The sequence below is a fragment of the Grampus griseus genome (genome assembly GCF_964374135.1).
Source record: "Grampus griseus genome assembly, chromosome: 6".
Lineage (NCBI taxonomy): Eukaryota > Metazoa > Chordata > Mammalia > Artiodactyla > Delphinidae > Grampus > Grampus griseus.
Genome location: NC_139000.1, coordinates 64,594,964 through 64,611,196, shown reverse-complemented (window position 1 = coordinate 64,611,196; position 16,233 = coordinate 64,594,964). Strand labels below are relative to the sequence as shown.

Here is a 16,233-nt window from a genome sequence, read left to right as displayed (position 1 = left end):
CGCGGTGGGAGAGGCCACAGCAGTGAGAGACCCGCATACCGTAAAAAAAAAAAAAAAAAAAAAAAAAAAGATGTAAATATAATGGTAATAAAAATAATAGCTAACTTTTTTTGGATTATTCACTAAGTGCAAGGCAAAGTGCAAAGTACTTTAAGACTTCTCACTACCTTTTTTTTTTTCTTAGATTCCATATATATGTGTTAGCATACGGTATTTGTTTTTCTCTTTCGGACTTACTTCACTCTGTAGGACAGACTCTAGGTCCATCCACCTCACTACAAATATCTCAATTCCGTCTCTTTTTATGGCTGAGTAATATTCCATTGCATATATGTGCCACATCTTCTTTATCCATTCATCTGATGATGGACACTTAGGTTGCTTCCATGTCCTGGCTATTGTAAATAGAGCTACAATGAACATTGTGGTACATGACTCTTTTTGAATTATGGTTTTCTCAGGGTATATGTCCAGTAGTGGGATTGCTGGGTCATATGGTAGTTCTATTTTTAGTTTTTTAAGGAACCTCCATACTGTTCTCCATAGTGGCTGTATCAATTTACATTCCCACCAACAGTGCAAGAGGGTTCCCTTTTCTCCACACCCTCTCCAGCATTTATTGTTTTCAGATTTTCTGATGATGGCCATTCTGACTGGTGTGAGATGATACCTCAATGTAGTTTTGATTTGCATTTCTCTAATTATTAGTGATGTTGCGCATTCTTTCATAGGTCATGAAGAACCTAGGGTTAAGACGGGAATAAAGACACAGACCTACTAGAGAATGGACTTGAGGATATGGGGAGGGGGAAGGGTAAGCTGTGACAAAGCGAGAGAGAGGCATGGACATATATACACTACCAAACATAAAATAGATAGCTAGTGGGAAGCAGCCACATAGCACAGGGAGATCAGCTATGTGGTTTGTGACCACCTAGAGGGGTGGGATAGGGAGGATGGGAGGGAGGGAGATGGAAGAGGGAGGAGATATGGGAACCTATGTATATGTATAACTGATTCACTTTGTTACAAAGCAGAAACTAACACACCATTGTAAAGCAATTATACTCCAATAAAGATGTTAAGAAAAAAAAAAAAGACTTCTCACTAGACCTCCCAACATCTCTATTAGAGAGTAGTATCATTATCCTCATTTTACAGATGAAAACCTGAGACCCAAGCCACCTGATTAGCAACTGACAGAAGCTGAATTGGAATCCAGATATATCTGACTTGTATGACAGGTCAGATATACTATTAATTGGTTAACCCGGTATCTATTCATTTCTCATTTCCTTGTCCCTTGACTCATTATAGCTCAAGGTGGCCACACAACCCATTTCCAGCTGATGGAATATAAGTGGAAATATGTTCGGAACTTCCTTGGAAGGCTTTTTCTCTTTTAAATATATAAACATTTAAATATACTTTAATATCTGTTATCTATTAAATTTATATTAAAATTTCTAAATATTTAAAAAATAAATGTATGGTATAAAAACTTAAATATTTTCTAAATGGAAAGCCTTGCAATGCTTTATCATATATATAAAACAGGTATTGCTGGGCCATCCCATTCCTCTGACTTGAATGTGATTCCAAATCCTAGAGCTGGCTTCCATCTTATGACAATCAGGGAGTGGCAGAGAAATTACAGAGAAGCTGAACTACTAAACCGATGACAATAGTCACCTACTTCTAGACTTCTTGCTGTATGAGCCAAAAAAACTGTCTTAAACATGTTAGTCAAGTTTTCTGTTATTTACACTTGACTGTACTTCTAATGGTTGTAATTCCAAAGTCCATGCTCTTATCTACCAAACTATATATATATATATATATATATATCACCTCTCATCTATGAAATTAAAAGATTAACCTCTCTGAGTTCTTAAGTAGTTCAAGTTAGAAAATGCGTATTTAAATGTCTTGAAAAATAGAAATTAGTATACAAATTTATTATTGTTTTCAAAACAATGATTCTCAACTAAGGGAAGAGCCTGGAGAGCATATATCCCATAGAAACATGGGATTAGGCAGCAGTGTCCTAGAAGGACACATCAGAATCTGATGGGGAAAATTTTCACATTACACACATTCCCTTTTGAGAATCACTGCTAGAGTGAACCTCCTCTTACTAATAAGATGATGAGCATATCCCGTAAATCTGTTCAGAAGGTTGAGAAGTGGAGCTTTATTATGATAGTGGGGGTATTAAGCACACCTCCATTAAGACATCAATAGCTTAATAATTGGTAAAAAATTTTTGAACCCATGGGAAACAATCCCACCTTACCAAACTTTCTCAGAACATAAGCAATTATTTTTATATGAATAACAGTAATAAACAACCAATAATGGTATGACCCAACAAAGCTGCCATAGTATAATGTAATATTAACCAATGGGATCAGAGAGTTAGCAGGAAGAAATGTAAATGTGTTTCAGAGAAAGACTAGAATGAATTCCAAATACTTACTCAAATCTTTATAAAGGTTTCCTCTTCATCTTGATTTCTCTTATTTGAGGTCAAATTTACTACTCTTTCACTAAGAAATTAACAAAGTAATTTTAAAAATTGAACTCAACTGAATCTCATCTCAGGTCCCAAATAACTAGTTTGTTCATTTATTGGATTAGGTCCCAGTATGTTTCATTCAATAACCATTTGTTGAACACCTACTGTGGGTCAGACTATTCTTGGCACTAGAGTGCCTTTACAGCTGTGAAGAAAATAACCAAAATAGCTTGTCCTTATGGAACTTATATTCTATGAGGGTAAGGAGCAAACAGACAAAAAGCAAATAAATAAAATACAATATACGTAAGCTGGTAAGTGCTGTAGTGAAAAAAATAAAGCAAGGAAGGTAGAAGGTAGATAGGCAACATGGGGTGAGAATGAGACAGAGCTTGTAGGGTGTGGGAGGGTTAGTGGTTGCAGTTTTAAATACCATGGTCATAAAGCTTTCATTAGGACGCTGACACTTGAGCTATGACCTGAAGGAGCTGAAGAACCAAACCACAACTATGCATCTATTTGCTTTAATGCTAACTCTTTTTCTGTTGAATATATCATTTGAAATTGGTCAACAGCTAAATGGCAAAGTGATACTGTTTTTCCTTACAAGTCACCCAGATCCATTCTAATCAAACCAAACAGGGAAAAAAGACATTCTAATTATTGGTAACCCTCTGAATCTCACTGTTGAGATATGTTGACATACCTGGCTTTTGAGGAGAAAGTTTAAATGTGTATTTTATTCCTTTATGTCACAAATATATTCATTTTTTGATACTCCCCAAACACGTATTTCAAATGTAGAAAATTTTGTTTAGTCTTAAATGAGCCCAAATTTCATCATGGGCTAAAATTTTAAGACATAAAATGACTGCTGAAACTGAATTTTAATCATATAGATGAATCACAACATGCATCTTTAGCTGGACATGTATTATGGATAAGACTAGCTTTCTACAGAGAATAATCACATGTTCTAATTACCATTCTGGTTATACGCATAATTAATAATATTCTGTCTTAATGGGACACACTGAATCTTCAGACAGTTGCAAGCTTTAACTATGCATACTGCCAAATCCAACTGTCAGCTGCACTGCCAAACACAAAGGAATCTTGATGTAGTGCTTTAGCATTGATAACAATATGCATATCTTTATACATGATACAATGGAAAAATTAATTGCTTTTCTTCCTTCAAAATTTTCTCCACACTTAATAATTTTACGTTGCTTGATTGATTACTCACCCTAAATTATATATACTGGTGAGCGATCTTATGAACAACAAAAACATGAATGTAAATGTGACCCAAGATTCAAAGAAGAAAAAAATATTGTAGGACTTACTGATTGTAAACTTTCATTTTCACGTAAACAAGCTGTGTGAAGTTCTGATTTCAAGGTTGCAATGTGACTTCGATGAGATGTCATCTCCTTTTCTAATGTAGCAATTCTAGTGCTTGCAAGCTGGTAGACATCCACGAAACTTTTAATCATAGCCTTAAGAAATAAAAATAATGCCACATACAATTCAAATAAAGCTGTCCCCAAAGGAGAATTTCCATAATTTGAAAGCAAAATCATTAAAATTTTAAAATAAACAACTTTTCATCCTCCTTTAAAATAATAAAGCTAAACCTCACATTTTATATTGAGAACCGTGACTATTTTAAGAAAGTCTGGGAGAAAATAACTGAGACTTTTTTCCAGAATATTTATTTAAATAAGGTGTACTTTGATCTATGTGCTTAAAGTTTAGAATGCAGTTTTTAAAGATGGCACACTTATTACCTTTGTAAAGTTAAATTCAAGTTGCAATTTGACCTAAATTTCAATCTTAAGACACACAACAGATGGATGTATAAGCAAGATATTTCAAAATGAGCTCAGTAAAATTTTCAAACCACCTAGAACACAAATGTTTTGAAACAAAAGGAGCTGAACTAATCCTATGATTTTTTAAGAGTAAATAATATGATTCCTATATTGTAAGAAAAGCATAATTATTTTCATTCATATAACAGAGGAACATCCTTGCATTACACTGGATATAATAAAATAAATAACATAAGCAAGTGCTGGTAACTTTTTCTCTTCCCTAAGTAGTGTAATATTCGGGAGAATTGTTGGGCCTCTGTACCACAGTTTAATCATATTTTGTAGACTTTTGCTTCTAAAGCAAGCCGTAGTGAATTTTAAGTCCAAGAATACTATTACACCTTTGAAAGACTAAAAAGTCTTTCAAAATACTTCAAATACAGTAAAGTAAAATCAAACATTTCAAAGACATATTCAAATATAATTTTATGTTATTTACAAGAAAACCATGTTCCAACTGCAGCCACAACTTAGAACAATGGTAGACAGTCTGAAAATTTCCAAATTATATTCAATCTGAAGAGTCTGGTTTGAGAGGGCTTTAAGAAACTAGATATTTGGGCAATTCTGAATGCATATGAAATAATCTGGTGAACAAAAAGTAAGAAACAACATACACAATGTCTGAGAAAAAGAAGTAGGTGAGTTATTTGTAGTTAAAAGAAAATTCATAGCTTTTTGCCTAACAAATTCCTATTTGCCCTCAAAAACCCAGTTCAGAAACCACCTCTTTAAAGAAGGCTCTTTTGAGCCCAAAGGCAGTGTTAACTTCTATTCTGGTTCTCTGTGGGTCCCTCATGCTTGCTTCTACTACTGCATTTATTGCTTTGGCAGAAATGCATTAATTTACATGTTTATAGTCACTACACTAAGGAGCTACCTAGGCCAGATATTGTGTCAAATCTAATCATCTCTGTATCTTCAGGGATGGCTTGAATGACTGACAGGAAGGAAGGAAGGAAGGAAGGCAAGGAGGGAGGGAGGGAGGGGAGGGAGGGAGGGAGGGATGGAGGGAGGGAGGGAAGGAGGGGAGAGAGAGAGACTGGAAAAGATGAAAAGCCACATTAGTCATATTCAGTTTGGCAAAAAATACCTTATAGAAAAGGATGAAGATACTTGGGAAAATATAACCTTAACACTCTAGTGAATAAATTACTACCCATACTTTATTCAAAGTCGAAAAAAGAAGCAAAAGCATAGCTGTAGGCATAAAAAGATAAAGTACACAAAAGTTCATTCTATTACCCAACACTAAATAAGCATGGTACGACCTCATGTTTGGGAACATCTCACATGTCCTAACATTCCTCACCTTGAGTCATTTCAAGGTAAGCTGAGGGCTAATACTAACACAAAATACGTCCCTGGGTTTCAAAAGTAGATAAAAATCAGAAATTACAAAATCATATCTGTTTCTTCCTACACCAAGTCTCTCTCTACTTCTGAAAATTCACTTATCTTCTCCACTGAGATGGTGGACCAGGAATCACAAGTCCTATTTTTTTCTGGTTCTCATGCTGCCACTTACTTAGCTTTATCTTGTTGGGCAATGCCATGTCATCTCTCTGAGCCTCCACCTCCTCCCTCCATAAAATGGGAAGAAAAGTCAATTTTTTTGCTTATTTCTAAAACTGTTGTGAGGATCAGATAGTTAAAAATCTAATACAGGGCTTCCCTGGTGGCGCAGTGGTTGGGAGTCCGCCTGCCGATGCAGGGGACACGGGTTCGTGCCCCAGTCCGGGAGAATCCCATATGCCGTGGAGCGGCTGGGCCCGTGAGCCATGACTGCTGGGCCTGCGCGTCCAGAGCCTGTGCTCCGCAGTGGGAGAGGCCACAACAGTGAGAGGCCTGCATACTGCCAAAAAAAAAAAAAAAAATCTAATACAAAGCCATTCTCTTAACCCTTCAGCTACATTGCACCTAATATAAAAAAGCCCTCTAAAAATGGTAAGCTAGTAAATTTCATTGTAGTATTACCATTGTTCTATTTTTAAATTCTCCACTAAGATCTTAATGAGACAATCTGTGATAGGTGGCTTGTATACATGTGTTCCTGTTATATAAGGACCTAAAGTGCATAAAATGCATGAAAACTTACATAAAGGCCTTATTTAATAAAAAGAAGAAAGTACTCTTCTATCAATAATAGGCTCCTGGATTATTATCTCAATGTAAGTCATAATAGAACTGGCCTCTAATATATAAAAAATTTCAACATTTAATAAGTTGTCCTGGGGCTTCCCTGGTGGCGCAGTGGTTGAGGGTCCACCTGCCGATGCAGGGGACAGGGGTTCGTGCCCCGGTCCGGGAAGGTTCCACATGCTGCGGAGCGTCTGGGCCCGTGAGCCATGCCTGCTGAGCCTGCGCGTCCGGAGCCTGTGCTCTGCAACGGGAGAGGCCACAGCAGGAAAAGGCCCGCGTACCTCAAAAAAAAAAAAAAAAAAAAAGTCCTATTTCTTAAATTTGGAGAAACACATTTCATGAATTGTCACATACATGATATTCTAAAAGGAATTATAATATAAAAGGAATTCCTTTAAATCTCTTTTTTAAAAAATAAAATATTTTTTGAGAAGTTATATCTGAATTTTTACGTGATGGATGGAACAAAAGTCATAATTATTTTGGCTCCTTCCTTGATCTGCTTTTAATAACTAAATTCTGATATTCAGTGCAGTATTAAGAGAAACCACATATTACTTCTTTATAACATTAAAAAGAATAAAATAATAATCTACTTTTTGCTTAGGATTTAGAGTCTTAAGCATTTAAAATTTTTAACGCAGTATTTGAGAGATGAAAGCAATTTTCTATAACACTTACTGTATAGGATATTTTTTTCAGAGCAGCAAAGGTAAGGTAATCAATACAGAAAGTATGTTTCACGGAACTAGTGTAAGTAAAATATACTACATGCTTCTAAAATGAAAACCTCCTTCAGAACTGAAAGGTAGGGAGGAGTGTCAGTGAAATCGTAAAGCTATTCAAAGAATCCACAGCTCTTTTGAAGAATAAAGAATGTTAACTTCCAGTATTAAAAAGTCATTCAAACTATGTTATAAAGGATGCCAGTGAAAAATCCAACTCTTTAATACAAAAGAAAGGTGCCAGCTTGGTAGAAGAAATGGAAATGACAGCTGGAATCAAGTGAGGGGGTACGAGGAGGAGTGAGTGAGCATCTCATGACCTCTCTATCAATCTCCTGAAGTCTAGCGCTATACAATACCCCTCACTCCTGTATTAAAACATCACACCTTTTTACATTAGGAAACAATGACAAAGCAGCATGATACTGTCAAAAGCAAGCCCAGCACTTGAGAATATATCCCATGTCATCTTTGGCCCTTGGGATTTTGACTATACCATGCAGTGAGATATGAATCTCAGTAGGGTTTATCTAGTTATATGAGAAACAGAACAAAAAACAGTTTCTGGACAAAAATAGCCTTTTGTTTTAGAGATAATCTATTGTGTTTATAATCAGCATACCAAGATGAGAAAGTTCAAACATATAAAATTCCACATTCTATCTATTTCAAGGAAAAGCGTAAGTGTTTTAGAATACAAAAAATTCTGAGACACAAACAGGTGACTGTCACTTGAGGACTAGTATATTATTTATATAATTTGTTATGTACATATTATGTAGTTTAGACTGACTTCAAAATTGGACTTCAGGGAAAGTAGGAGCCTTGGGAAGCTGATGTTAGGAGAAGGAGCAATTAGTGGAAAATGTCATAAGGCCCAGATGCCAACAAAATAGTAAATTTTCTATTTATATTTTTGAGTAAGTAATTGGGAAGCAAAAACCTCTGACATTTACTTTAAATTTTGTAATTACGGATATACTTCATTTCTATATACTATATAAAGTAAGTATACCATGTAAAATAGATATACCAGATATACCAAATATGTGAAATACAATAAATCCCCATAACATGGGGAAAATGATTCCTACCTTACAAAGATTTTGTGGGGGTTAAATGAATATTAATACATGAAAAGACCTTAACTATCTGGCATGCAGTAAACACTCAGGTAAATGTTAACTATAATAATGACAACGATATCAAATTAGGAAAATTACTATTTTAACTCATAAAAGAAAGATTCAATATTTCTGAGGGGTATTATTGGACACATAAGTATTTTAAATACAAGTTATTCTACACATTGAATATATTAAAATTCTTTCAAAAATAAAGAATTTTAGAGGCTAATGAATATTTACTTCCTAACAACAAAACGTCCCATTGATAATAAAAGTTACTATTTAAAGAACAAAATAATGCCATTTGCAGTGACATGGATGGACCAAGAGATGGTCATACTGAGTGAAGTCAGAAAAAGACAAATATACGATATCACTTATATGTGGACTCTAACAAAAGGGTACAAATGAACTTAACTACAAAACAGAAATAGAATTACAGATGTAGAAAACAAACTTATGGTTACCAGGGGGTAATGGGAGGTGAGGGATAAATTGGGAGATTGGGATTGACATATACACACTGTTATATATAAAACAGATAACTAATAAAGACTTACTGTATAGCCCAGGGAGCTCTACTCAACACTCTGTGATGGCCTATATGGGAAAAGAATCTAAAAAAGAATGGGTAAATGTATATGCACAACTGATTCACTTTGCTGTACACCTGAAACTAACACAACATTGTAAATCAACTGTACCCTAGTAAAAAAAATTTTTTTAATTAAAAAATAATAAAATAAAAGTTACTATTTAAGATGTCTTTCCTACGAATGAAAGTCTTAGAATGATAACATTCTCATAATTTTTAGTATTAAATTTTATTCCTTGGCACCTGGAATTAAAATTATTTTCTTCATTATCACAAAATTACTCTGTAAGGTTGCTCATTTAATTGACTTACTTTCATTCCAATATTTTATAAATGTAGGGATACAGCAGAGAATGAGGGTTAAAGCGTCTCTTACTAGTCTGCAAATAGCAACTACGTCCCCCAGTCAAGAGCCAGTCTAAGATCTGGAAATGGACTGTTTAGTTTGGATGTTGGGTTTCTGGCCCTGGCCCTAAATACTATTCACCATAACATTCCAGTACAAAGTTATGTAGGAAAGACTCAATCAGGATGGCAGACTGCCATCCACCTCCTTGCTTTACCACACAGAGTTGCACGTGTGTGTGTGTATATGTGTGTGTGCATGCATGTGCAGGCATCAAAGCTGATAAGAATGCTTTCAGCTGACAAGAATTCTGAGGAATCAATAAGAAAGAGAAAGTGGAAGAGGCCAGAAACAAAATTTTAGAGAAACCCTATCCAAAACACAAGCAAGAAAACACTTCTACAAAGGTGTAACCAAGTACAAGTGGGCTTGAAACTAAGCATAAACAGCTATGAGAGGAGGGAGAGGGCCTTAACTTGGCTTCATCAGTAGCCCTGAAACCTCTTACTCTCAACAAAAAGTTATTACTAATGATGGTTAGTGAAAGAAATATGATTGGATATGCTTTACAATTTTAAAAATCTTGTATAACTTTTTGTGATACAGGTATCCCTGCTCTTCGAAAGTTTGCCTTATGCCACTTCACTTTCACGAAAGACCTGCATTTGTACCTGTTTTCGATAACCGAAAGAAATCCGAAGAGGATTTTCGTTTTTACCAAAAAAGGCAAAAAGCAAAAATAGCGTTCACTGTTTGTTTTGCAGTGAGCCCTTTTGGAGGCAGCGCTCACCCAGAGCAGTGAGAGTCGCCCCTCCAAGCTCCTTCCCCGGGAACTACTCTCAGCATCTAAGCACCAAGTCCACACAGCTCTGAACTGTGTCTGGGAGCATCTGTGCTTTGTCTCCATTTATTTTGTTCATCCATTAGCAAGATGGGGCCTAGGGTAACTGCTCCTTCACTTAACACCATTTCAGCTTATGACAGGTTTTATAGGAATGCTCTGCTTTTGGATAGTGGGGAAACGTGTTTGGAAGTCTAATACTGAATCCTCACCCTGACCAATCCCATGACGTGGTAAATAGGGAAGATGCACTTGGCGAAAGTACACCACTGGTTGTGTTTATTAAATCATGACATGCATGTTTCAATCCTATCAATCAAGTAAATGAAGTTTTAATTGGAATTTTGGCTAAAATATTTCCAACTTCCCTGAATTAATCAACTGTTCTTTAAACTAATATATGTCCTGTTTTTATATTTTCACAAATGCATTTTATACTAAATACATTTTATATTTTTAACAAAAATTCAAACACATTTTTTGGTTCAAAAACTTTGCTTCTGAACTTTCTATGTGTATACACATATATGAATTTTTATAGATTTAGATCAATTTTGGAAAAATTCCAAAATTCTGGAAACACTTCCAAACAACTATTTTCATAATGCTCCATAAAACTCCTTCAATAAAGCAGTTCATTTCTTTTAAAACTTCTTGTGACAGAATGTGTTTTGTCTTGGTTTCTTTAAAAAAAAATTTATAGATAGAATGCTTTTGATAGCCACTTGCCAGCAAAGAAAAGGCCTACAGATTTGGAACCCTTCTCTTTATGCTACAGAAAAGTACATAATTCACACTCAAGTTCAAGAGTAATTTGAAGCATTTTGTCACAAGAAGAACAGCAAACCTTATATAGAAGATTTTAAAGACTACCTCTTATCTCATTGTAAACTACTGTAAAGACTAAACTATGAAAAATAATTTAATCCGTAAATTACTTAACCATACAGGGTACATAAGAGTTCGTGGTGAAATACAAAGAAAGTAAATAAACAAATGAGGACACCATTCTCAGCCCTGCTGCACTGTAGAATCCTTCCACCTTTTCCCAAAATACCTAACAGGAAATATTAATGTCTAAAAAATGGACCAAGTGATGATACCAGTGCCAATCCATATCAAAGAATAAAAATTTTATCTCTTACTTTATTAAAAAAAAAGGGAAAGTCCATTGTCTTGCATACCCACTGGGATGTATTCAGTCTCCAAAGTGAGTTAAAATGGAAAAAAAATTGGAGACTTCCATATATAGATTTTATTCTATTTTATATTTAGTTCTTTTAATAGACTACATTTTTTAGAGCAGTTTTAGGTTCACAGAAAAATTGAGTGGGAAGTACATAAATTACCCATATACCCCCTGCCCCTACACACCCAAAAACATCCCGCACCAGAGTGGTACATTTGTTACCATCAGTGAACCTACACTGACACATCATCACCCAAAACCCATAGCGTGCATTTGTGTTGACTCTTGGTGGTGTACATTCTATTGGTTTGGACAAATGTATAATGACATGTACCCACCATGGTAGTATCACACAGAAGAGTTTCAGTGCCCTAAAAATTCTCTGTGCCTACTCATTCTTCCCTCCTCCCCAACCCCTGACAATCACTGATCTTTTTACTGTCTCCATAGTTTTTATATTAACTTTTTAATCTTTCTTTTAAAAATCTTTTAAAATCATACCTTTAAAATATTCCATATTTTTTTGTTTTATGTTATAGAGCTTATTTAACAATAACACAAGTATACAATTTATAAAGGTATAAATATACATACATACATATATTGGAGATACTGGTTCAAAAATAAAAGTAAGCCATCAACAAGTATGGAGAGCACTCCTCTGCATCACGGTGACTGAGCTAGGCAGCTCTTCCCCTACTGGTGTGAAGGAGAGCTGCAACAGCTGTGTTTGTGCCCACAAACCAAAACAGAGAGTGGCCTAGAGTCAGAAGGGCACAAGTTGCTGGAGAGGGTGTGAAAAAAAGGGAACCTTCCTACCCTGTTGGTGAGAATGTAAATTGGTACAGCCACTATGGAGAACAGTATGGAGGATCCTAAAAAAACTAAAAATAGAGCTACCATATGATCCAGCAATCCCACTCATGGGCCTATAAAAACCATAATTCAAAAAGATACATGCAGGCGTCAAGATGGTGGTGTGGGAAGACGCTGAGTTAGCGTCTCCCCAAAACTAGGGTGCCTGCCAGCTGTTGGTGGAGGACCCTGACACCCAAGGAGATGGGAGGAACCCCCAAGTGAACCAGTCACTCAAGTCCAGGAAGCACAGAGAGTCCCATACAGGATAAACTCTAGGAAAAATACACCAAGACAAATATCAGTCAAACTAACAAAAATTAAAATCAAAAAAATATATTAAAAGCAGCAAGGGAAAAACAAAAAAAATAACATACAAAGGAATCCCCATAAGGTTGGCAGCTGATTTTTCAGCAGAAACTGCAGGCCAGAAGAGAGTGGCAGGATATCCTTAAAGTGATGAAAGAGAAAAAGCTCTAACCAAGATTACTCTACCCAGCAAAGGTCTCATTCAGATTCTACAGAGAAATCAAAAGCTTTTCAGACAAGCAAAAGCTAAGAGAACTCAGCATCACAAACCAGCTTTACAACAAATGCTAAAGAAACTTCTCTAGGCAGGAAACACAGGAGAAGAAAAAAACCCACAAAAACAAACCCAAAACAATTAAGGAAATGGTAACAGCAACATACATATTGATAATAACCTTGAATGTAAATGGATTAAAAGCTCCAACCAAGGGCTTCCCTGGTGGCGCAGTGGCTGAGAGTCCGCCTGCCGATGCAGGGGACACGGGTTCGTGCCCCGGTCTGGGAAGATCCCACATGCCACAGAGCAGCTAGGCCCGTGAGCCATGGCTGCTGAGCCTGTGCGTCCGGAGCCTGTGCTCCGCAACGGTAAAGGCACCAACAGTGACAGACCCGCCTACCGCAAAAAAAAAAAAAAAAAAAAAGCCCCAACCAAAAGACACAGACTGGGTGAATGGATACAAAAACAAGACCCATATATATGCTGTCTACAAGAGTTCCACTTCAGACGTAGGGACACATACAGACTGAAAGTGAAGGGATGGAAAAATATATTCCACACAAACAGAAATCAAAAGAAAGTTGGAGTAGCAATACTCATATCAGATAAAATAGACTTTAAAATAAAGACTGTTACAAGAGATAAGGAGGGACACTACATAATGATCAAAGGATCAATCAAAGAAGATGTAACAATTATAAATGTTTATGCACCCAACATAGAAGCACCTCAATACATAAGGCAAATGCTAACAACCACGAAAGGAGAAATTGAAAGTAACACAATAATAGTAGGGGACTTTAACTTCCTACTTACACCAATGGACAGATCACCCAAGCAGAAAATAAATAAGGAAACACAAGCTTTAAACAACACAATACACCAGATAGATTTAATTGATATTTATAGAATGTTCCACCCAAAAGTGGCAGAATACACTTTCTTCTCAAGTGCACATGGAACATTCTCCAGGATAGATCACATCTTGGGGCACAAATCAAGCCTTGGAAAATTTAAGAAAACTGAAATTGTATCAAGCATCTTTTCTGACTACAACGCTATGAGACTGGAAATCAATTACAGGAAAAAACTGTAAAAAACACAAATACATGGCAGCTAAACAGTGAACTACTAAATAACCAAGAGATCACTGAAGAAACCAAAGACATTAAAAAATACACAGAAACAAATGACAATGAAAACATGACAACCCAAAACCTATGGGACACAGCAAAAGCAGTTCTAAGAAGGAAGTTTATAGCAATTCAATCTCACCTCAAGAAACAAGAAAAATATCAAATAAACAATCTAACACTACACTTAAAACAACTAGAGAAAGAAGAACAAAGAAAACCCAAAGTCAGTAGAAGGAAAGAAATCATAAAGATCAGAGCAGAAATAAATGAAATAGAAACGAAGAAAACAAGAGCAAAGATCAATAAATCTAAAAGCTGGTTCTTTGAGAAGATAAACAAAATTGATAAACCCTTAGCCAGACTCATCAAGATAAAAAGGAAGAGGACTCTAATCAATAAAATTAGAAATGAAAAAGGAGGAATCACAACTGATACCGCAGAAATACAAAGGATTATAAGAGACTACTATAAACAACTATATGCCAATAAAATGGACAACCACGAAGCAATGGACAAATTCTTGGAAGGGTACGATTTTCCAAAACTGAACCAGGAAGAATTAGAAAATATAAACAGACTTATCACAAGTAATGAAATTGAAACCGTAATAAAAAATGTTCCAACAAACAAAGGTCCAGGACCAAATGGCTTCACAGTTGAATTCTATCAAACATTTAGAGAAGAGCTAACACTGATCCTTCTCAAACTCTTCCAAAAAATCGCTGAGGGAGAAACACTCCCAAATTCATTCTACGAAGCCACCATCACCCTGATACCAAAACCAGAAAAAGATATCACAAAAAAAGAAAACTATAGACCAATATCATTGATGGACATAGATGCAAAATCCTGAACAAAATACTAGCAAACAAAATCCAACAACACATTAAAAGGATCATACACCATGATCAAGTGGGATTTATCCCAGGGATGCAAGGATTCTTCAATATATGCAAATCAAACAATGTGATACACCACATTAACAAATTAAGGAATAAAAACCATATGATCATCTCAATAGATACAGAAAAAGCTTTTGACAAAATTCAGTACCCATTTATGACAAAAACTCTCCAGAAAATGGGCACAGAGGGAACCTACCTCAACCTAATAAAGGCCATATATGACAAACCCACAGCAAGCATCATACTCAATGGTGAAAAACTGAAAGCATTTCCACTAAGATTAGGAACAAGACAAGGATGTCCACTCTCACCACTATTACCCAACACAGTTTTGGAAGTCCTACCCACAGCAATCATCAGAGAAGAAAAAGAAATGAAAGGAATGTAAATCACAAAAGAAGAAGTAAAGCTGTCACTGTTTGCCAATGACATGATACTATACATAGAAAATCCTAAGGATGCCACCAGAAAACTACTAGAGCCAATCAATGCATTTGGTAAGGTTTCAGGATACAAAATTAATGCACAGAAATCTCTGGCATTCCTATACACCAACAACGAAAAATCAGAAAGAGAAATTAAGGAAACAAGCCCATTCACCATTGCAACAGAAAGAATAAAATACCTAGGAATAAACCTGCCTAAGGAGGCGAAAGACCTGTACTCAGAAAACTATAAAACACTGATGAAAGAAACCAAAGATGACATAAACAGATGGTGAAATATACCATGTCCTTGGATTGGAAGAATCAATATTGTGTAAATGGCTATACTACCCAAAGCAACCTACAGATTCAATGCAATCCCTTTCAAACTACCAATGGCATTCTTCACAGAATTATAACAAAAAACCTTACAATTTGTATGGAAACACAAAAGACCCCGAATAACCAAAGCAATCTTGAGAAAGAAAAACAGAGTTGCGGGTATCAGGCTCCCTGACTTCAAACTATACCACAAAGCTACAGTAATACAGACGGCATGGTAGTGACACAAAAACAGAAATATAGATCTATGGTACAGGATAGAATGCCCAGAGATAAACCTATGCACATATGGTCACCTAATTTACGACAAAGGAGGCAAGAACATACAATGCAGAAAAGACAGTCTCTTCAATAAGTGGTGCTGGGAAAACCAGACAGCTACATGTAAAAGAATGAAATTAGAACACTACCTAACACCATACACATAAATAAACTCCAAATGGATTAAAGGCCTAAATGTAAGACCAGACACTATAAAACTCTTAGAGGAAAACATAGGAAAAACACCCTTTGACATAAACCACAGCAAGATCTTTTTTGACCCACCTTCTAGAGTAACAGAAATAAAAACAAAAATAAACAAATGGGACTTAATTAAACTTAAAAACTTTTGCACAGCAAAGGAAGCCATAAACAAGACAAAAAGACAACCCTCAGAATGGGAGAAACAACAGACAAAGG

At 35.8% G+C, this 16,233-nt stretch overlaps 1 protein-coding gene across 3 annotated transcripts in view; it reads right to left on the bottom strand.

The window, feature by feature from the left end:
• The window catches only part of CCDC171 (coiled-coil domain containing 171), a 348,708-nt gene that overhangs the window by 42,907 nt on the left and 289,568 nt on the right, over positions 1–16,233 (bottom strand). For all 3 annotated transcript variants that reach the window (XM_082657166.1, XM_082657167.1, XM_082657168.1), the window contains one exon: positions 3,868–4,020. In XM_082657166.1, coding sequence (XP_082513292.1) covers positions 3,868–4,020 — 153 coding nt within the window. The remainder of the gene's footprint in view (positions 1–3,867; positions 4,021–16,233) is intronic.